The sequence below is a fragment of the Giraffa tippelskirchi genome, chromosome 7, assembly GCF_054371585.1.
Source record: "Giraffa tippelskirchi isolate mGirTip1 chromosome 7, T2T-mGirTip1v1.2.pri, whole genome shotgun sequence".
Taxonomy (NCBI): Eukaryota; Metazoa; Chordata; class Mammalia; order Artiodactyla; family Giraffidae; genus Giraffa; species Giraffa tippelskirchi.
In genome coordinates this window covers 122,263,318-122,285,856 of record NC_137281.1, presented here as the reverse complement: position 1 = coordinate 122,285,856, position 22,539 = coordinate 122,263,318, and the positions used below count along the sequence as shown (strand labels likewise).

General features: G+C 38.6%; 2 protein-coding genes across 56 annotated transcripts in view; one reads left to right on the top strand and one right to left on the bottom strand.

Annotated features, from left to right (window-relative positions):
• Positions 1-22,539, top strand: part of GALK2 (galactokinase 2) — a 154,062-nt gene that overhangs the window by 129,146 nt on the left and 2,377 nt on the right. For 16 of the 22 annotated variants that reach the window (XM_081508418.1, XM_081508408.1, XM_081508420.1 and 13 more), the window contains one exon: positions 4,600-5,164. In XM_081508418.1, coding sequence (XP_081364544.1) covers positions 4,600-4,807 — 208 coding nt within the window. In that variant the 3' untranslated portion in view covers positions 4,808-5,164. Of the gene's footprint in view, positions 1-4,599; positions 5,165-12,805; positions 13,446-22,539 lie in introns of those variants that run through there. The other 6 variants (XM_081508416.1, XM_081508425.1, XM_081508405.1 and 3 more) reach the window with 3 other exon arrangements.
• Positions 5,048-22,539, bottom strand: part of FAM227B (family with sequence similarity 227 member B) — a 217,507-nt gene continuing 200,015 nt past the window's right edge. For 29 of the 34 annotated variants that reach the window (XM_081508382.1, XM_081508376.1, XM_081508389.1 and 26 more), the window contains 4 exons: positions 12,345-12,422; positions 11,136-11,210; positions 8,661-8,730; positions 5,048-5,278 (listed from right to left, as the gene is read on the bottom strand). In XM_081508382.1, the coding sequence (XP_081364508.1) occupies positions 5,156-5,278; positions 8,661-8,730; positions 11,136-11,210; positions 12,345-12,422 (346 nt within the window). In that variant the 3' untranslated portion in view covers positions 5,048-5,155. The remainder of the gene's footprint in view (positions 5,279-8,660; positions 8,731-11,135; positions 11,211-12,344; positions 12,423-22,539) is intronic. The other 5 variants (XM_081508396.1, XM_081508373.1, XM_081508397.1 and 2 more) reach the window with 3 other exon arrangements.

Below are 22,539 nucleotides of genomic sequence, written 5' to 3'. Positions count from 1 at the left end.
AATGGTTAAAACAGGAGAGAAAGACAGTAGGAGAGTAGTAAATGGTAAATGAAAAAGGTTCAAATTAAAATGGCAACTCTCTTAAGCCCTGGTTCCTTCTGCAGCTTTACGACTCTTTTAGTGGGCAAGCAAGTGTGGGATGTGCTGGGAAGGACCTGGCAAGGCCTGGTGTGGGCCACTGGTACCATAAAGTCATCGTCTGGTAGAGTACTGTTTTGTGTAAGAACTACCACCACCTCCATAATTCCCTGTCTCCTTAAAAAAAGTTAACACCAACAGGCAAGTTTTGACTAAGACTGGGCAGCCTGAGAAGGTTGGTTGCCTTGCGGTGACCAGAAGAGGGAAGAGGGAAGCTGAAGTTGAGGAGGAGCACTGCCAAAGACTCTCTAGATCACCTTCCCCGGTCCACTTGTGACACTTAAAATTCTGTTAGTTTTTCTGAAGGCCTGCTTGGAAACTATTTGCTTGAAAAGACAACTGACTGACTGAGTGAATGAAGGATTTGATATGTAGAATACTTGGCACTATCTACAAATCTTAATGTGATCTGAGCTAGGTGTCTCTAGGTAGCTTGTCTATAGGACAAGGACAGCTTTATGACTCAAGTGGAGAGAAGTGGGGGAAAAAGGATAGAAGAGATCACAGATACTTGAATTTGTTTCAGCTGAGCCTTTTACTGCTCTTCAAGAGAAACTCAGTTTAAAATCCAAAGAAAGGGCCAGAGAGGGAGAAGGAAATTATACTTATTCAGTTAGACTGCTTATTTTTTTAATTAAATTAGAAAACCTCAATTGTATGAAATAATGAAGAAAATAGATGAAGCTTGCCCAATTATGATTCTTTTAAATGAGCTAAATGTAAATTTTAAGAAAATGGGATTTCTTGAGGAACACAAAACAATTTTGAAACCAAGTCAGTTATATATGAGACAGCTCATTCTTTATTGGTTTCCCTGGTTATGTAATACTTAAAAAATAGTTAATACCTTTATTTCCATTTTGACACTTGTTCAAATTAGGACTCACTGAGGTGTTATTGCCCAAGCTACTAAGGAAGATAAATGACAAATTTTAAAAGACCAACAAAGGTTACAGAAGTTCATTTGTGGGCTTCCTCAGAAGTCTTCCCACAACTTTATTCCACGGCTGGCTGTGCGGCTTAGCTTCTTGCAGCCATTTTCCTAAGCAGGTGGGAGTAGGGAAGAATGAAGTGTAAATCCACCTGTGTGTGCTCTTTTCCTCATGATTTTATGGGCTAATCTGAACACTGTCAAGAAAAAGGAAGAGAGCCATTCAGCTGCCTTAGGGGCTCACTTCTCTTTGGGTTTCTGTCCTCCATTTATTGTCCCCCTGCTCCTACACTCCCCTCCCCCAATATGTATGCCATTTGCAGGACAAACCAACTGGTCTTCAGTGACCTTTGTGGCTTAAATTTATAAAATGGACATGTGGTTTGAACACTGTTTGAAGTCTATGGTTTCTTGAATCAAAAGCAATATGAAAGTGTTTCTAATAAAAATCATAGAAATTGTTCTAGAAGCTGTGTTTTCCTGAGATTCTAATCAGAAAATTATACACTTAAGAGCAGGAGCTAGAAGTCTTTCCAGAAAAAGAGTACATAACTGATGATATATATATATATATATATACATATATATATAAAATACACATATAATTATTTCAAATTGTTTTATTTTACTCAATATATTTAAAATTTAGACATTTATTACAATTTACATTTTGTTCATTTAAGATAGTTATTTTATTATTGAGCAAGCATCATCATTTTCCTTTATTATTTTACTTTGTTTCACATAATTGAAGTTTTGAACATTAATTATTAGAAACAAATAAATGCCTGGAATTATGCTGGGCTGGAATTAGAGAGATAGATAATAACCTGTCCCTAAATTAAAGATTTTTCTGAAATAACTTAATATCTATTTGTATAATATATCAATATATATCTTGAAATAAAATTGAATTAAAATACAAGGCACAATTCCTTGCTTTCCCTCTGCAATTTGTGGCAAAGTTGGGACTTACTGGATCTCTCCTCACCTCCTCCCTCAAGGCCACCATCCATGCCTTTCTTTTGTCAGTGCTTTATGGTCAACTCAGTTCATTTAAAAGTAGGAAATTTTATTCAGGCTATACTTAGGTGCCTAGAAAGCTGGTTATAGGAGTACACTTTTCAGTGATAAAAGGTTTCAAAGGAAACATTCCTTATAATCTCTATCTGCCCTAGCCTTTGTTTTGTAGATCATGCCTTATAAGACTGAGGCTGCTTTTGTTGTTTTGACCAAACCTTCCATGTTAGTCCCAATCAAGTGACCACAATCATTAAAGTGATATTTGGGATTTTAGGGGTTTGGTTTTCCTAGTTTTTGTATTGCTTCTCTGATGTGCCATAGCTCAGGAGCTGTACTTTTAATGTCTCACTAGTTTCCCAGGAAAAAAATGCAATTGTGCAAAGTTCTCTCAACACCCTTAGCTCACCTACTTTTTTCTTGATTTAAAGCTTATTGGTTTCCTAACTCTGGCTCTCTCACACAATTTCTATGGCCACATACCAGCAGGGCACACTGCAGGCAGGATTTCACTGCCTTTGTAAGTGTGTATAGCTGGGCAGGCTGCTGACTAGCTGTTGGGACAGCCCCTGGTTTGTGATCACGAGTGCCAGTGACTCAGGGACAGAGGGCTGTTTATAATAGCACTTACCATTCTCTACTGGGGAAATTTGAGCCCTGATGATTTCAGACCATGTGGTTGATGCAATCCAGTTCATTTTCATTTGTAGCAGGCAGGGTAGTGACAGAGCAGCTCTGGAGACTTAAAAGTGAATGATTTACCTAGAAAGACTTCTAGTGTCTGCCCTCTGGAAACTAGCAGGAGAGTCAGGAAAATAGGCCCCCTGGCACAATTCCTATGGGTTTTGCAGCCAGTTAGAAACACTTTCAGTTTGCTTTAGATTCAATTTTGAGACCACAGTTTTCAAAAACTGCTCAAATGGGAAAGTGTAAGAAAATATGCCTAGAAGTCCACTGAAGACCATAAAAGACTTGGTTGACTTGAGTCCAAAAAAATGGCATAGTTTGGGTCTTAGAAAATCAAATAAGAGGGCATACTGTTCTCTAAACCATACCATGCTGGCTTTGATGCTTAGATTTTAGTGTCTTTCAGAGATACTTCAGTGACACCTCTGTTTTTCTCAGCACCTTCCACAAGAAGAGATAGTTTGATATGGCTGTGTGACAACTTTTTTTTTTATTCCACCAACTTGCAAACTAGCCCCTTGCCAGCCTAGGAACTCAAGATAATACTAGAATCTTAGGGTAAGTGAAACTTTTCAGTTTAGGCTCCATAAACTGAATGTTTGAGGAGCAGGAGGAGATAATAATCCATTTGCTTGTAAGCATTTTTGTTTTCTTCTCTAGACATCTACTTTCATATGAAAAACATATTTTAATGAATGTAACAGATGATGAAAAGAAATCAACTGAGAAAATCATTGAGGGGAAAATGAATTACTGATGTGCAATAATTCTCATGTCCTAGAATAGGGGTAATATTCTATTGATATTTTCCAGGAAATAAAGTAGCTCGTTTAGATGGAAAAAGGGACAGAATTGTGCTAAATTAATTATGACTTTCTTAATCTGCTATGAATTTGGAGTCAATTTTATTAGGATGAATTTGGAAGCACATATGGACTGTTCTTGTCAGGATAAATTGCATCTTTTAAAGATGAGTGATCTTTGTACTTGTGTAGGGCCTTTCACTTTGGTATAAATCTTAGGTTTGAAACTGTGCCTGGTTGATGGTGACTAAAATTACCTCTTGCTGCACCGAGGCTTATATAGTCATTTCCATCTTAACCACACATTTTGTCAGATGAGAAATTCTGAGTCCAGTCATCAGAACCAGCTCCTGAAGGCACAGGGAAAATGGGGATGGACCTGCTGAACCACTACCCTCTTATGGAAAGGTCTGCATAATTTCCCTTTAGAGGTTAGCAGATAAACTAACTTAGAGTTTAGTAACATTCTTTGTTGATAAATTCATTTATCACAAATCTAGGCTATCTGTTCTAGGCGGCTGAATGCAGCTAAATAGCCACCAGAGGAAGCTCTCACTTGTATGTGTAAGACTTGCACTTTAAATTTTTATTTGCCCTGTTATGGAGCAACCTTCTGATTCATACTGTTGATTATGTGTACTACCTGTTTTCTTTTTACTCCCTCTTCTCGATCACCTGAAGACTTGTTATATAACTCTTCAAATGCTGGCTTTATGGAATCAAGACTACAAGGGGTTATTGCCAGCCCTCATGAAACTACTGACTTTTACTAAAGAGCCAAAACTTGGGGCTAGTTTTAGATACAGTTAAATTTCAAATCACCTTCTGACAACAGTAAAAATTTTGTAATGTCCTAAAATGTTTGACAACACTGAAAAAAAAAAAAAAAACAAACCACAGAAACCCACAAAACAAAGCATACTGTATAATCTCTCCTTAGTTCTTGGAGTGTTCTGAAGCACCAGGAAAATCAATTCTCATTTTCATTTGCAAGTTCTAATTTTTTTCTCATTGTTTTAGGAAATTTGGGGCTCAAGGATCACGACTTACTGGAGCAGGATGGGGAGGCTGCACAGTTTCAATAGTACCTGCTGACAAGCTGTCCAGCTTCCTGGCAAATGTGCACGAAGCCTATTACCACAGGAGCAACCGAAGCTTAGCACTGGAGAAGCAGAGTTTGTTTGCTACCAAACCTGGAGGTGGAGCTTTGGTTTTCCTTGAGACCTAAACAATGTAAAAAATCTCCAAGAAACTATTTAGAGCATTTAGGGACTGGCAGGACTTCTCATACCACAGTAAATTAATCCTCCTTCTGTTTTGTATTATAAAGAAATGGTTGCTATTATCAAGATATATTTCTTGATGTTTCATAAAGTATCAAGCTCCCCATACTTCATAAAGATGATTTTTCCACCTGAAATATGTTTTCTACCAATAAGGGCAAAAATTATGCTTGGATAGAGATCTCTTAAGATAATTTACTTAGATTTATTGAGTTCAAGATTTTTAAAGACACATGGTAAAAGACCATCAATACTGGTACCTCATGGATTGTACCTGAATTAAACATACATTCTTAAATACAGTTTACTTCTGGTTTCTCCCTGCATTCTTCTTCCTCAGGGTTGTAGTCTTCTGTTGATGATGATGATGATGACAGTGATGCCAGAAATTCTCTCTCAGTTCGAGCTTCAAAACACTATTAAAATAATACACTATTAAGGATTCACAGATTTTTCTGAATATTGTATACTTGAAAGTGAGAGTCTCCCAGTTATCAACTTGAGGGGGATCACTTAAATTTTTTTCAAAAAATGGATTCAGGAAGAAAATCCCAGGCTGATTTAATTTTTTTAACCATTTGATATCATATAAACAATTACTTTCAATTCTTTTGGCCCTGAGCTTTCTCTATCATAATAGAGAAACTTTAGATTAAAAAAAAAAATACTTCAAGTTTTTATCTCTGTGCACATGGAAATAGAGAATTATCCAAACACTAATTCAGATAATTCAATTTATTCATGGAATTTGCTTTATTCCCACTCTATCCTACCTTTTCTTAAATGCCTCTCTAGTCCAGGATGCAGGTTTACTATTCTAGGAAAATCCATCTGTGCCTTGCATCCTTCACTGTATATCTAGCAAGGCTTGTTTGTATATGTGAACCAATGTAGGGCAGGTGTGAGGCATGCAGGCGAGGTATGAAAAGGCTGAGAGTGGGTTCTGGGATTGGATAGGGTTGTTGGTAGATTCCTGTTTATCAAAATGGGCAGAAAGTTTGGCCTCGTGGTTATGGTTAATGAGTGGCTGTCCCCCAGATAGACTACAGGACGACCTCCTTGAATGATATCACAATTTAGACCAAAAAGCATTTTGCTAGCATAGTCAGATAATTGAGGGATCAGCAGTTATCTGGCATAAATTATCCAGAAGTTTATCACAACTTTCTGTTATTCTCAGCTTGGTTTTGCTCAAAGACTGAGCATCTTCTTGAATCTCAGTTTCGGAGAAGCTGAGACAAAACTGGTTGTAACATTTCTCAAAGAACAGCAGTCATATACAAGCACTAGGAAATCCATTATTCTATTCTAAAATAAATTTTGGTACATTTTTATTCTTAGCAGAAAGGTAAATACTTGAGAAAGCTTAAGTCAAATTTGCTCGCATTTTAAAAATTGATTTAAAAATTATAATCCTTTAATAATTTTCCATTTTTCCACAGAAGATCTGTGGTTGATTGATATATAATTCTTTGAAGATACCTGAATCATTGTAAAAAATTCACTTGCTTTTGCTTTGCTGTTTAAATTTTTCACATGAGAAATCTTCTTTACAAAATAGAGCACACTCTGCTTTGGAGGACATAGCCATTCTAAGCTTGAATCTACTCCTGTAGTTATCTTGATGTTGGGCTTGAAGAAAACTATTTTTCCAATGAAACCATCATCTAGTGTTATTCTAGAAATTGTGAAAGATATTGAACTCATTTGTGGAAAGAAGAGGACTAAAGAAAGTGAAGTCGCCCAATCATGTCCAACTCTTCGGGTCTGCATGGACTGTAGCCCGCCAGGCCCCTCTGTCCATGGGGATTCTCCAGGCAAGAATACTGGAGTGGGTTGCCATTTCCTTCTCCAGGAGATCTTCCCAACCCAGGGATCAAACCTGGGTCTTGGCAGACTCTTTACCCTCTGAGCCACCAGGGAAGCCCAAGGGAAGTGAAGCCAGGAGGGAAGACTTTCTTTCTTAAAGGATGAATGGAATTTGAAAGCTGGGGAATAGGCAATGCAGATGATCAAAGTATATGATTATGGATAAGCACGGTATGTTCAGAAGACTTGGTGGGAGTGAAGGGTTTGCCTTGGGATGGTTGTAGTGGAGAATAAGATTGGTGATATTGGCTGGAACCAGATTTTGAAGAGCTCTGTGTTCAGCAGGTAGACCAGGTGTTGCAAACAAGCAGCCCACAGGCTGTGTCTGATCTACAGATTTATATACTTTGACCTCCAGGGTATTTAAAAACTTGAGTCCTACACAGGAATTTTACAGAAGACTCTGGCCCACTCCAGTATTCTTGCCTGGAGAATCCTGTGGACGGAGGAGCCTGGTGGGCTGCTGTCCATAGGGTTGCACAGAGTCAGACACGACTGAAGTGACAGCATGCATGCATGCATTGGAGAAGGAAATGGCAACCCATTCGAGTATTCTTGCCTGGAGAATCCCAGGGACAGAGGAGCCTGGTGGGCTGCTGTCTATGGGGTCGCACAGAGTCAGACACGACTGAAGTGACATACAGCAGCAGCAGCTGGATTGCAAATGGTAAAAGATCTAATAACACTTTGGTCTCCATTCCTGCAGAGTCATAGTGACCTAGACGTGAGGAAGTAGCGACCGTGTTTAGCTGAGGTCCAGACTCTCCAGTGTGCTATGCTTTCCACAGCTCATGTAGTTTCCCTAATACTCAAGCCATTTACTGTTCATCAGCTGAGGTCATTTGCCCTTTACCAGCATACTTCCACAATTTTCTTATACTAAATAAATATTTCTCTGTACCTGTGTCTCTAGCAGTAGTAGTCAAGAGAGATCATGAAATAATGGGAGGAATAATTTTTTGTGTATGGAAGAATTGTTCTATTTGTTTAATATTTAACACCCCGACAGTGCAGGAGATGCAAGAGACTCAGGTTGGATCCCTAGGTTGGGAAGAGCCCCTGGAGGAGGGCAGGGCAACCCACTCCAGTATTCTTGCCTGGAGAATCCCACAAACAGAGGAGCCTGGAGGGCTACAGTCCATAGGGTTTCAAAGAGTTGTACACGACTGAAGCAACTTAGCACGCACGTACTCCTTTGTTACCTTTCTGGTTCATAGGACTTTGGTTAGATTCTTTGATCTGTTTTTGACATTACAGCAATAGCCAATGAGGATTGCTCTAGATTTTTGCATGGAAGCCTGGCATGCTGAAAATGAAAAGCTCTCTCTTATTCCTGACCTCAGAATGTCCAACCTTCAGATTTATTGTACACTATTCTCTACATGTTCTTTCTTGTTGGAAGGGAAGAAGGATCTTTAGATTTAACAGGATTGCCTGTAAACTAAGGAGGAGGAGAAGGGAAGGGAACAAAGAAAACTCCTTCCTTTTCTTTCCTTCTTCTATTTGAGTCCTATTTAGAGCCTAATCATTTCTTATGTTCCTGTTAATTGAGGGCAAGGGTCATTCATCTAACATAGGAATCCAATATATTTTTGTTCAATTATTACTGGGAAATAAAATATGATTTCAAACACCAATAATTTTCTATTAGTTTGAAATTCTGACTACATTTGGAGGTTTTCAGTTGTATAAAATGCTCCTGGTCAGAAGCAAAGGTGGGGATGAGTTAGCATGAAGTTGTCACAAATCATGAGACAGAGATTATACTAAATGTATATGTGGAGGATTAAATAACAAGAATGTATTCTATCCTGCTACTGTAACCTGGATGTGAAAATGATACATTGCTTATTAAGTATTTTCCAGTCTTCATAAGAGAAGCTAAAGAGAGAATTCTCAATTATTTTCAGAAAAAAAAAAAAAACTTACCAGTTTATGGAGGAAATTCTCAAAATCACTCTTAACTTCATAGGGTTTCTTGGTAGCCTTTGCTTGGAGTCTAATGAAAGCAAGACAACTGGTAACCAAACTAATTGTTTTTATACTGACACCAACTAAGAGCTAACATTTACAGGGTTTAATATGCTAGCATTTACCACTTTGCATATATTAATTCAATTACTCTGACAATAATCCTAGGGAGTAAGTTCTACTATTATCCTGTATTATAGATGAGGAAAGAGGCTTAGATAGGTTAAGTGACCTGTCCACAGGCCTACAGCTAGCAAGTAATAGAGGATTTGTACCCAAGCAGTGAGACTAGAGCCCTCTATTGTAAATACTGTGTGACACTGCATCCCAGCAGTGAAGCACCCTCTCCAGTGAGAGGGTTCACACAGTATTCCCTTACCTGACTCCACTCAGTGTGCTCCAGTGGAGACCGTAGGATGAGTCACTGGGGAGGGAAGAGGAAGAGGAACTGGTCTGGGAAAGATCTTGGCGGAGGAGAGAGATGAAAAAGGATAGAGGGTGAGGGTGCTTACTAAACTGTAAGCTCACTGAGGGTGGGGACCCAGGAATCTATCATGATTTCGGCCACCAACTACTCCACTCAAGAAATATTTATGAAGGAGTTAAATAACTGAATTGAAGAGGCAGCAGAGGAACCTTTGCAGAGATTACGGATGAAGACAGCCAAGCAAGTAACGATAGGAACTTGGGACAAGGGAAAGACATTAGCAAGAAAAACATAGGTGAGAGAAAGAAAAATGAAAAGGGAAGAAGGCTATTAATTTCAGTGGCAATTTTCAAGTGAAACATTTAAAAATTATACTGTGAAATCTGTAGGAAGTGAAATTTTCTAAAAATTCCAAACACACTTTGCTTAAGCATGAAGTTTGGATTAGCCAACCCCTTATAAGGTCTGCTCTGGGTTTCTTTAGCATTTAGTCTAGGGTTCCCCGTGAGCATGCAGTGAGGCTGCTGCTCAGAGGTCTCTTGCATTAGTGTTCTCTGACTGACAAATGCTCCCTCACTCATTCTCTACTTTATCTCTGCCAATTTTATCTCCGCAGCCTAGGTTTTCTCCTTATTTATTACCCTCTTGGGCTCTCCTTCCCTGCTTTTCTCAATCTGGTTCTTATGGTTATTTTGGGTCTCTTCTTCATAGCAGTATTTAAATACACTCCAAAATATCCCTGGTGCCCTTTTTTCAGTAATACCCTCTTAGAGTCTTCTTCACTGCAAGTCACTCTGAGACTGGCTCATCTCGTTTTGTTAAAAATCAATCCATCTTCATCCCACTTTTAACTTACAGTCCCCCCTTCTTATTTTTAAATAGCAGCTTTGTTGATATATCTCATACCCTAAAATCCATCCTTTTAAAGTATACAATTCAGTGGGTTTTAGTATATTCACAAAGTTTTGCAACCATCACCACTACCTAATCTCCCATCTTTCTGTCTTTCCTTTCCATGAGTATCTAAGACTACAGATAGATACCTGAACACTCTGCCTGTAAATTTAACAGGCTCACTGGAGTTAGATAGCCATCTGGGTATTTCCCCCTTCACATTCTCCAGCAGTGTGCCATTGCATAACACATATTTGCGTACTTCTTGTGAGTTGCTCTGAAAATTGGTCTACATTCTTCTGCCAAGTAAGTAACGATAGGAACTTGGGACAAGGGTGAGACAAGTGGTGAGAAATCCTATCCTCTATAGATCTGATTTTTGAGAACCTGGAAATAAGATCTTATAATTTGTGTGTTGTGAAGATGAAAGCTGGGTGATAAAATTTTTGGTGAAAAGTGAACTAAGCTTTTAAAATAATGAGCTGAATTTTCTCATATGACTGGGAGACCGGGTTTACAAGTTGCAAAATAGCAGTCAGAAGTATGGCAGTATGACTGGAAGAAAATTGTGGTTTATTTGAAGTGCTGTACTCATTGGACATTTATCCTTGCTTATGTGGATATACTGGAAGAAGAAGTGGGTTAGTCCCAATGCCTTACAGTTTTCTTTTTAACACCCTCATTTATGAAATAAACATATGTGCCCAACTTTCTTTGTTTCAGGGGGTACGATGTTTGTATGTATAGGGGAAGCAGCAGGGGCAGAAGGGAGACAAAGAACTAGCCTGAGACCAACTAAACAGGTTGTTTTTCTATAGTTCACATCTTCTGTAGGGCAAAGCATGGTTATGGATCTTTAAAAGGCCCTCAGCTTAAGTCCTATGCCTGGTGGAATAAAAGGAGATGATGATAATGTTTAGCAATTAATTAAATTAGCAGAGTAAGTGATTATATGGATAAAATAGTGCTAATCCAGATAAACTATTGAGTAGAAAACTTCAGCAGATATTCCAGTTAATGAATTTTTACATATTAAACCCATTGTGGTTTACATAACACATTTATTCAATTAAAATATTTTTTAAGCACTACAAGTTGAACAAGAAACAAACCTATGAAACTCCTTGTCAACTTTTTCCTGTCGCTGTCTTAGGAGTTTTATTTCTTCTTTAATTATGTGGTTTTCTCTATAAAATCAAAGTTTGGAGTTAAATTTTTAAAATAATGCAGGCAGTTCTCATTGAGAAAGAAAAATCAACAATTTCCTGCCTTCCACATATCAATAAAAATTCCTTACAAAACTTTTCAGCATTCCTCCCAATGCATGACTTTTGGTATGAGGAGTTCCCCGTCACATCTCCCCTTATAAACATGCACCAAAGGCATCATCCATGTCACCTGAACGTGGTCTGGACTCCACCTTGCTGTGTCCATATAGCCTGTCTTACAAGGTACCCATCCCTGTTTTTCCCACTGAAAATAGGAAGCCTAAGGGTTCTGTATGTGTGTCTGTGTGTGTGCATGCACATGTGTGTGTATCAGTGGGAGGGGAACGGGGCCCCAGGGGAAGTACCAGCTCAGACTTCTGTCCTGCCTGCTGGATGGAATAGGACTTGGCTGACTACTTTTGGGTTTATCTCTCTTTGATGTGTTTCCTGAACAGCATCTGGTACCAAAAGGGTAGGATGCTCATCCTTTCTCCCCTTTAAGGGCAGTAAGACAGCTAGGCAGTGACCTTGATATCATAGGCAGAAGAATTGGACCCTGCCAACTTGTTCTCATAAAAACTCATAAAAGACATCCTCATTAAGCCATTTCATGCTTCCTGGCACATAAGAATACTATAACTGGCCAAGAGTAACCATTTTTAGTTAAGCACAAAAAACTTAAAATGTTTTCCCAGAAAACATTTCAGAAAAGACCTCCCTGCCATTCCTCCACACCACCCCTGCTCCAAGAACTCCTTCTACTGCAAACAACCTGTCTGTTCTCCAGGGCTTATCCTTGTAAATAAACAATACTCCAATCTCTGTTCTCTGAAACTCTCCCCTGGTTTCTCCACGTTGGAGTACACCTCCCCCCCCCAAACCACAGGAAAGCTTCTTTCCTTCTTTCAATCCCTGACACATGCCTGGTCGCCATGGTTACAACATACGCTGACACTTACCTGACAGGAATCTCTGTGTCTATTATAAGATGCTCAGAGGTGACTCTTCTTGTCAGTAAAATAAGGAGCTTAGTTGTAGATAATTTCCATGGTCACTTCCAGTTTTAAAAGTGTCTATGATTTTATATTTATCATTAGTGTGAAGTAAACTTACATTCTAAAATCCTTTCGGTTCTTTGCAAATTGTCTTTTTGCCTCCTTTAGAATATCACAATAAGTTGGTGCAGGTGGTGTGATAGGCCTATGGTTAAGGAAAGATTTTCAACTAGGAAAATTTGGCAGAGGTAAACAGTATCCTTCAAAAGGGGACTGAGGGAGCCATCTTGCCTGGGCTTCCCAGGCATGAAAGGTCTCAAGTATAAATGTGAATATTATGTCTGGGGTTGCACTGAAAGGACCAAAAGAAGACAATATCCATCAGACCATGGCAAATTTATATCCTACGATCTAGACTACACCATCCATAGTGCAAAGGACTTATAGTTTCGTAAATCCCATAATTACTTTGTTCATGTTTTTTTTTGGTGTGATTTAAAGGCAGTGATTTGTTAAATGTAAATATTAAAACTGTACTAACATTTTTGTAACTCTGGACATTTATTCATTTCTATATAGACTGAGACTTCAAAATCTTTTGGCTTCTGAGAGACTCTGAAAGTGACTGGCAGCATATGTTGGCTGCCTCTGCTAACTGCATGGAAAAAGGTAATAAGCAGAAGATATAAATGTTCTGCTAATGAATCTGGGGCTCTTATACTGTCTGTTTCTGTTATAGCAGTGTCTGTGTCCCTAGCCCTGGTCTTAACCCACGTCTGTGTCTGGCAAAGCAGACACTTGCTTCCCTTCTGAAGTGGCAATCAGAAAGTGACTTGAAAGGAGGGCAGCCCTCATCCTGTGTTAATACCTTAGGTTCATTGATAAAGTAGGAGCTCTTAAACCTCTGCTGTCATTAAGACACAGTGAATGAGTCTGTATTTCCATGGTCCCACTCTCCTACCTGAACTACCCTTCAGTATCACCTCTATCTTTCTCTGAATGCAATTTGCTCATTAAAACATATTTAAGTTCCCTTCAAGGATGTTTCTGATGCTCATTTAAATCTTAATTATCTGGTGTAAGAATGTTAGGAAAAGTTTGATGGATATGGTTTCTGAGACAGGTAATTTCCTGAGTATTGTATCTCAATTGAGATAACCAGAATGAAAAACACAAATGGCTTCACAACAAAGATTCTTACAATAAAATTGTATAAAATTAATGTCTTCCTATGATGCTCTAAATGACTCAGGAAATAACTTTGATCAATTATGACTGAATAATTAGTGATTGAATATTAAGGTCTTAGAATCAAAGAAAAGAACATTTGGTTTCTGCATACTCCAGACTACTTTTTCAGCAATGCCAGAGTGATAAATTTCTCTCTGCCAGTCACAGAACCTGTTAACAGCATCACTGAGTTGCTGGGAAGCAGTGTTGATAGAAGACCATACTTCATCCTACCAAGCACAGAGTTTGGGAGGGTCTAGATGATTATGTTACCCTGAATAGGATAGAAATTATCTGAAATAGATTTGAGAGAAGTTCACTCTTGTTTATTATACATGCCAAGTTTATTTTAACCCCTTAATCATATCTAGGGTCTAGAGTATAGTTTTCCATAAAGATATAAGCCTAGAGGAGGTATTTCAAGATGGTGGAGTAGGAGGATGTGAAACTCACTATCCTCCACAAACACATCAAAAATACATCTACATGTGGAATGTTTTTCACAGAAAATCAACTGGAAACTGGCAGAAGATCTCTTATACAACCAAAACTGCAAGAAGATTCTCTGCACAACCAAGTAGGATGGGAAAACAGGAATCAGGACAGGACTGGCTTCCATGGGGAGGGATCTGTAAAGAAGAAAAGGTCCACACAGGGCAAACCCTGGGGAGCCCCCTTGTTTTCTGGGAAATAAGCTGGGACAGAGGGGCTGGAGAAGCCCAGACTCTACTTGTGAGGAGTGCCTGTGGGCTGACTGGTAGCTGGCTTGCCACATTTCCCAATCTGAAGTGGGCACTGGGCAGGGCTACAAATACGTGCAGTGACTAAGCACTGAATCTCTGGCAGACAGACTCTGGGAGAGGACTCGATCTAGCTTATTGGAGATAGGCTGGATAGTCTGGGGTGTATTTGGGGCCAGGCTTCAGAGTCCTTTGTCACTGCTTGCATGGCAGGGCCAGGTGCAGCTGTGGTGGATTTTGTTGGTGCACGTAAAACATCATACCACAGAAATGCTCAGTGGGTGCTGAGTCTCAGATGGAGAGCCCCTGGGTAGGAGTATGCAGTGAGTGGTTTCCCAGAGGGAGTTTACTGGGTCCACCCACCTCACACAACAACTTGGAGCCACATTTGGCACAGAGACAACCCAGGTCTCAGGCAACAGCACAACTACTTCAATTCCTGCAGCCGCAATGCCCAAGTACCACCCTCTCCACACTAAAGCCTAATACTAGGTCTGGGATGAACACAACAGAGAAAAAGATGTGAATTTGGGCTGCTTCTAGGCAAAACTGCAGACACCTGCATGGGTAGTGTATAGATGTGCTGTGACTATATTGGCCTCACTTGCTTCATGGTCATCTCCTTTGAAGCAAGCCATGCACTCAAAGGCAAAGGAGTCTGACTGAACTTAACCCTCAGGGCTTCTACTCCAACAACTGAGGAACAGACACCACCCTGACAGGGCTGAGACAGCCACAGAGCAAGGAGGAGGCCCCATCCAATATCCAGCATAGGCTCTGGACACTACATCACCAATTACTTCCCTATCAAGGGTATAATAGCCAGCATACTCTGAGAAAAGATGTTGCTGGCACCTACACTGAAACCAGCCTATGCACCAAAAATATTAGATTCGTAGTCTACACAGGGGTGTTTCCAAATAAAAAGCCCTTTAAAGCTAACTATTTCTCCTAAATTCATAAAGTCAAGTAAAATGAAAAAGCAGAGAAACTACTCCAAATTAAAAGAGAAATCCCCTGAAAGAACAAAAAAGGAAAGAGACCTCACCAGTCTACCAGACCCTGAATTCTAAAAGGAAGTAATAAAAGTGCTAAAGGAATTAAAAGATTATCGATAAAAATGCAGATCACTGTAGTATAGAACTAGAAACTATCAAATCAAAGTTAGACAACTCAGTTGCTGAGATAAAAACCAATCTAGAAGCAATGAATAGCAACTAAATAACATAGAAGAAGATATCTGGAAGATAGATTAATGGAAATCACCCAATCAGAAGCTCAGACAGAAAGACTAATGAAAAAAAATTAAAGCAACATATGAAATCTACAGGATAATATAAAGCATGCCAACCTTTGCATAAAGAAGAAGAGTTCCAGAAGAAGAAGATGAAGAAGAAGAGAAAAGGGGATTAAAAGTATATTTGAAGAAATTATTGATGAAAACTTTCTGAATCTAAAGAAAGAAACAGGTATTCAAGTACAGGAAACACAGAGGGTCCCAAACAAGATGAACCCAAACAGGCACACACCAAAACATAATTAAAAAGCAAAAGTTACAGAGAAGATTCTAAACGCAAGAGAAAAAAAAGTCAGTTATATTTTACCCCCATGCCCCATAAGGCTATCAGCTAATTTCTCTTCAGAAACTTTGCAGGCCAGAAGGCAGTGGCATGATATACTCAAAGTTCTGAAAGGAAAAAAACTTGTAACCCAGAATACTCTATTTAGCAAGATCATCATGTAGAACAGAAGGAGAGACAAAGAATTTCTCGACAAGCAAAAATTAAAAGAATTCACCAGTACTAAACTTATTCTAGATGAAATATTGACAGGTATTCTCTAAACAGAAAAGAAACAAGAATCTATAGGAAAGGGAAAGTCACAATAGGAAAGGCAAATATATTAAAAAATTGAATATCACTTAGCTAAGCTAGTACACAGATTAAAATAATAATTTCTTTTTTGTAAAAGTGATTATAACTGCAATCATCAGCAAAAGAATGATATGTAAAATAGGACATCAAAATCACAGAACGTGAAGGAAGGAACTATAAAAATGTAGATTGTTTAGAACGTGTTTGAGCTTGTGTGACTATCAATTTATAGCAAGTAGCTATAGTTAGGGGTAAACATCCTTGAAAACCAGGGTAATCACAAATCAAAAACATATAATAGGTTCACAAATACCAAAAAGAAAGGAACTCAAGCATACAAAAAAGCCATCAAAGCACAAAAGGAAAATCAGAAAGAAGACACAAAAAAGAACTACAATATCAACAGGAGAACAAGGCTTAAAGTGGCAATAAGTAACACTTATCAATAGTTACTTTAAATGTCAAGGGACCATATCCTCTGACCAAAAGACATAGAGCTGCAGATTGGATAAAAATCAAGAACCTATAAAATGACCTACCAGAGACTCACTTCAAAATGAAAGACACACATAGATTGAAAGTGAAAAGATGGAAAAAGATACTTCATGTAAATGGAAATGACAAGAAAGCAGGGATAGCAATACTCATATTGGACAAAATAGACTTTAAAACAAAGTCCATAAGGAAAGACAAAAAAGGACATTATATTATGAAAAAGGGACAAATACAAGAAAAGGATATTACACTCATTAACATACATGCACCCAATATAGGAGCACTGAAATATATAAAACAAATACTAACAGATATAAAGGGGAAGTTGACAGGAACACAATAACAGTAGGAAACTTTTAACACCTCACTGACATCAGTGGACAGATTTTCCAGACAGAAAACCAATAAGACAACAGTGGTCCTAAATGGCACAATAGACTAGGTAGACTTAATTAATATCTACAGGACCTTACATCCAAAGCACGCAGAATGCACATTCTTTCCACGTATACAAGGAACATTCTCTAGGATAGACCATACATTAGGTCTGAAAACACGCTTCAACAAATTTAAGAGGCTAGAGCTTATCTCAGGCTTCCCTAGTGGCTCAGCTGTAAAGAGAATCCACCTGCAATGCAGGAGATGCAGGAGACACGGGTTCGATCCCTGGGTTGGGAAGATCCTCTGGAGGATGGCATGGCAACCCACTCCAGTTTTCTTGCCTGGAAAATCCCATGAAGAGAGGAGCCTTGAAGGCTGTGGTCCATAGGGCTGCGAAGAGTCAGACATGACCGAAGCAACTGCGAATGAGCATGAGAGCTTATCTCAAACATCTTTTCTGATCACAGTGGTGTATCAAACTAGAAATCAGCCACAAAAAGAAAAATAGGAAAAGAACAAACACATGGAGACTAAACAACATGCTACAAAAAACCAATGGGTCAACAACGAAATCAAAGAAGAAACCAGAAAATACTTTTAAGACAAAAGACAATGAAAATACAACCTTACAAAATCTATGGGATGCAGCAAAAGCAGGTCTACAAGGGAAGTCCACAGTGATACAGACTTTCCTCAAGGAACAAGAAAAATCTCAAATAAACAGCCTAACTTACCACCTAAGAAGTCAGAAAAAGAACAAACAAAATTCAAAATCAGCAGAAAGAAGGAAATAGTAAGGATCAGAGAAAATAAGAGATCAAAATAACAAAAGAAAACATCAATAAAACCAAGAGCTGTTTTCTGAAAAGAGAAACAAAATCAACAAACCTCTAGCCAGGTTTACCAAGAAGAAAAGAAAGAGGACCCAAATAAACAAAGTAAGAAATTAGAGAAATAACAATGGATATTTCAGAAATACAAAAAATCATAATACTATGGACAGCTATATGCCAATAATGGGACAACCTAGAAATGGACATGCTTTTAGAAAGGGTCTGCTAAAACTGAGTCAAGAAGAAACATAATTTGAGTAGACTGATCAATAGACATAAAATAAAATCTATAATTAAAAAAGCTCTCTGCAAACAAAAATCCAGGACTGGATGGCTTCCCTGGGGAATTCTACCAGACATACAAAGAACTTATACCTATTCCTCTCAAACTATTCCAAAAAAACCCAAGAGGAAGGAACACTCTCAAATTCATTCTGTGAGACCATCATCATCCTGATATCAAAATCAAAGGCTCTACCAAAAAAGAAAGTTACAGGCCAATATCTTTGATGAATATGGATGCAAAAATCCTCAACAAAATATTAGCAAACTGAACCCAACAATACTATGTAAAAAGAACCATACATCATGATCAAGTTGGATTTATCCCAGGGTTGCAAGGATGGTTCAAAATATTCCAATCAATCACTATGATATATGACATTACAAAAAGGAAAGACAAAAAAACACATGATCATCTCAAGAGACACAGGAAAAATCATCTGACAAAATTCAATATCCATTTATGAAAAAATCTCACCAAAGTGGGTATAGAGGGACCATATCTCAACATGATAAAGGCATTTATGACAAACTGAGAGTCAACCTAATTTTTGATGGTGCAAAACTGAAGCCCTTCCTACTAAATTCAGGAACAAGACAAGGATTCCATCACCACTTTTATTCAACATCATATTGGAGGTTGTAGCCACAGCACTCAAACAAGGGAAAAACATACAAGGTATCCAAATTGGAAGGGAAGAGGTAAAACTGTCACCATTTGACATGATACTCTATATAGAGAACCCTAAAGTCTCCACATGAAATGTATTAGATCTGGTACATGAATTCACCAAGGTATCAGGATACAAGATTAATATACAGTAATATGTTGCTTTTCTTTATACTAACAACGAAATATCAGAAAGAGAAAGTAAAAAAACCCTTGTTTAAACTTGAGTCTAAAACAGTAACTTGGAATAGACTTAATCAAGGAGGTGAAAGAACCATTTGCTAAAAACTATAAAACACTAATAAAGGCAACTGAAGATGATTAAAAGAAATGGAAAGATATCCTATGCTCTCGGATTAGAAGAATTAATATTGTAAATATAGTCATACTACCCAAAGCAATCTACAGATGTAATGTGATCCCTATCATAATACCTATGACATTTTTCACAGAACTAGAACAAATAATCCTAAAATTTATATGGAACTACAAAAGACTTAGAATTGCCAAAGCAATCCTGAGGAAAATGAACAAAGCTGGAGACATAACTCTTCCAGACTAGACAATACTGCTGCTGCTGCTGTTAAGTCGCTTCAGTCGTGTCTGACTCCGTGTGATCCCATCCCTGGGATTCTCCAGGCAAGAACACAGGAGTGGGTTGCCATTTCCTTCTCCAATGCATGAAAGTGAAAAGTGAAAGTGAAGTCACTCAGTCGTGTCTGACTCTTAGCGATCCCATGGACTGCAGCCCACCAGGCTCCTCCGTCCAAGGGATTTTCCAGGCAATAGTACTGGAGTGGGTTGCCATTGCCTTCTCCAGACAATACTAGAAATCTACACTAATGAAAACAGCATGATATTGGCATAGAAAGAGATACATGAATCAATGGAACAGAATATAGAGTCCAGAAATAAACCCACATACCTACAGTCAATCTACTTTGATTATACAATGGAGAAAATAGTCTCTTCAATAAGTGGTGCTGGGACCTAGATGTCCATCAGCAGACGAATGGATAAGGAAGCTGTGGTACATATACACAATGGAATATTACTCAGCCATTAAAAAAAATACATTTGAATCGCTTCTACTGAGATGGATGAAACTGGAGCCCATTATACAGAGTGAAGTAAGCCAGAAAGAAAAACAACAATACAGTATACTAATGCATATATATGGAATTTGAAAGATGGTAACGATAACCCTATATGCGAGACAGAATAAGAGACACAGATGCATAGAACAATTTTATGGACTCTGAGGGAGAAGGTGAGGGTGGGACGTTCTGGGAGAATAGCATTGAAACATGTATATTATCATATGTGAAACAGAACACCATTCCATGTTCGATGCATGAGACAAAGGCTCAGGGCCGGGGCAATGGGATGACCCAGAGGGATGGGATGGGGAGGGAGGTGGGTGGGGGGTCCAGGAAGGGGAACACATGTAAACCCATGGCTGATTCATGTCAATGTATGACAAAAACTATTACAATATTGTAAAGTAATTAGCCCCCAACTAAAATAAATAAATTTATTAAAAAAAAAAAAAGTGGTGCTGGGAAAGTTAGACAGCTATTGTACATGTAAATCAACAAAATAGAACACTCCCTCATACCATATACAAAAATAAACTCAAGGTGGTTTAATGATCTAAATATAAGACATAACACCATAAAACTGGAAGAGAATATGGGCAAAACATTCTTGGACATAGGTTGTAGCAATATTTTCTTATATTGGTCTCAAGACAAAAGAAATAAAATCAGAAACTGACAAATGGGACCTAATCAAATTAAAAGTTTTTGTACAGGAAAGGAAACTATCAACAAAACAAAAAGACAGCCTATTGGATGGGAGAAAATATTTGCAAATGATGAAACCAAGAAAGAGTTTATATCTAAAATATATAAACAGCTCATACAACTCAATATCAAAAAACCAAACCATTCAATAAAAAATGGACAGAAGACCTAAATAGACATTTTTCCAAAGAAGACACACAGAGAGCAAACAGGCACATGAAAAGAGGTGCAACATCACTAATTATTCAGTTCAGTTCAGTTGCTCAGTCGTGTCCAACTCTTTGGAACCCCATGAACCACACCACACCAGGCCACCTTGTCCATCACCAACTCCCAGAGTTTACCCAAACTCATGTCCATTGAGTTGGTAATGCCATCCAACCATCTCATCCTCTGTCATCCCCTTCTCCTCCCACCCTCAGTCTTTCCCAGCATCATGGTCTTTTCCAATGAGTCAGCTCTTCGCATCAGGTGGCCAAAGTATTGGAGTTTCAGCTTCAACATCAGTCCTTCCAATGAACACCCAGGACTGATCTCCTTTAGGATGGACTAGTTGGATCTCCTTGCAGTCCAAGGGACTCTCAAGAGTCTTCTCCAATACCACCGTTCAAAAGCATCAATTCTTTGGTGCTCAGCTGTCTTTATAGTCCAACTCTCACATCCATACATGACCACTGGAAAAACCATAGCCTTGACTAGACGGACCTTTGTTGACAAAGTAATGTCTCTGCTTTTTAATATGCTGTCTAGGTTGGTGCTAGCTTTCCTTTCAAGGAGTAAGCGTCTTTTAATTTCATGGCTGCAATCACCATCTGCAGTGATTTTGAAGCCCCCCAAAATAAAGTCTGACACTGTTTCCACTGTTTCCCCATCTATTTGCCATGAAGTGATGGGACCAGATGCCATGATTTTTGTTTTCTGAATGTTGAGCTTTAAGCCAACTTTTTCACTCTCCTCTTTCACTTTCATCAAGAGGCTCTTTAGTTCTTCTTCACTGTCTGCCATAAGGGTGGTGTCATCTGCATATCTGAGGTTATTGATATTTCTCCTGGCAATCTTGATTCCAGCTTGTGTTTCTTCCAGCCCAGCATTTCTCATGATGTACTCTGCATATAAGTTAAATAAGCAGGGTGACAATATACAGCCTTGACGTACTCCTTTTCCTATTTGGAACCAGTCTGTTGTTCCATGTCCAGTTCTAACTGTTGCTTCCTGACCTGCATACAGGTTTCTCAAGAGGCAGGTCATATGGTCTGGCATTCCTATATCTTTCAGAATTTTCCACAGTTTATTGTGATCCACACAGTCAAAGGCTTTGGCATAGTCAATAAAGCAGAAGTAGATGTTTTTCTGGAACTCTCTTGCTTTCTTGATGATCCAGTGGATGTTGGCAATTTGACCTCTGGTTCATCTGCCTTTTCTAAAACCAGTTGGAACATCTGGAAGTTCATGGTTCACATTTGCTGAAGCCTGGCTTGGAGAATTTTGAGCATTACTTTACTAGTGTGTAAGATGAGTGCAATTGTGTGGTAGTTTGAGCATTCTTTTAGAGAAATGCAAATCAAAACCACAATGAAGTATCACCTCACACTGGTCAGAATGGTTATCATCAAAAAGTCAACAAATAATAAATGCTGGAGAAGGTATGGAAAAAAGGGAACCCAAATACACTATTGATGGGAATGTAAACAGCTACAGCTACTTTCGGAAATAGTATGGAAATAGAGATTCCTTAAAAAACTAAAAATAGAGCTACCATATGATCCAGCAATCCCAGTCCTGGGCATATATCAGGAAACAATGAAAACTCTAATTAGTAAGGAAACAAGCACTCCACTGTTCACGGCAGTACTATTTACAATAGCCAAGACGTGAAAACAACTCAAAGGCCCACTGGCTCAGAGGGAAGTAGTGTGTGTGTGTGTGTGTGTGTGTGCATGCCTGCATGTTGTGTATGTAAGAGAGTGTTACTCAGCCATAAAAAAGAATGAAATACTTTTGTT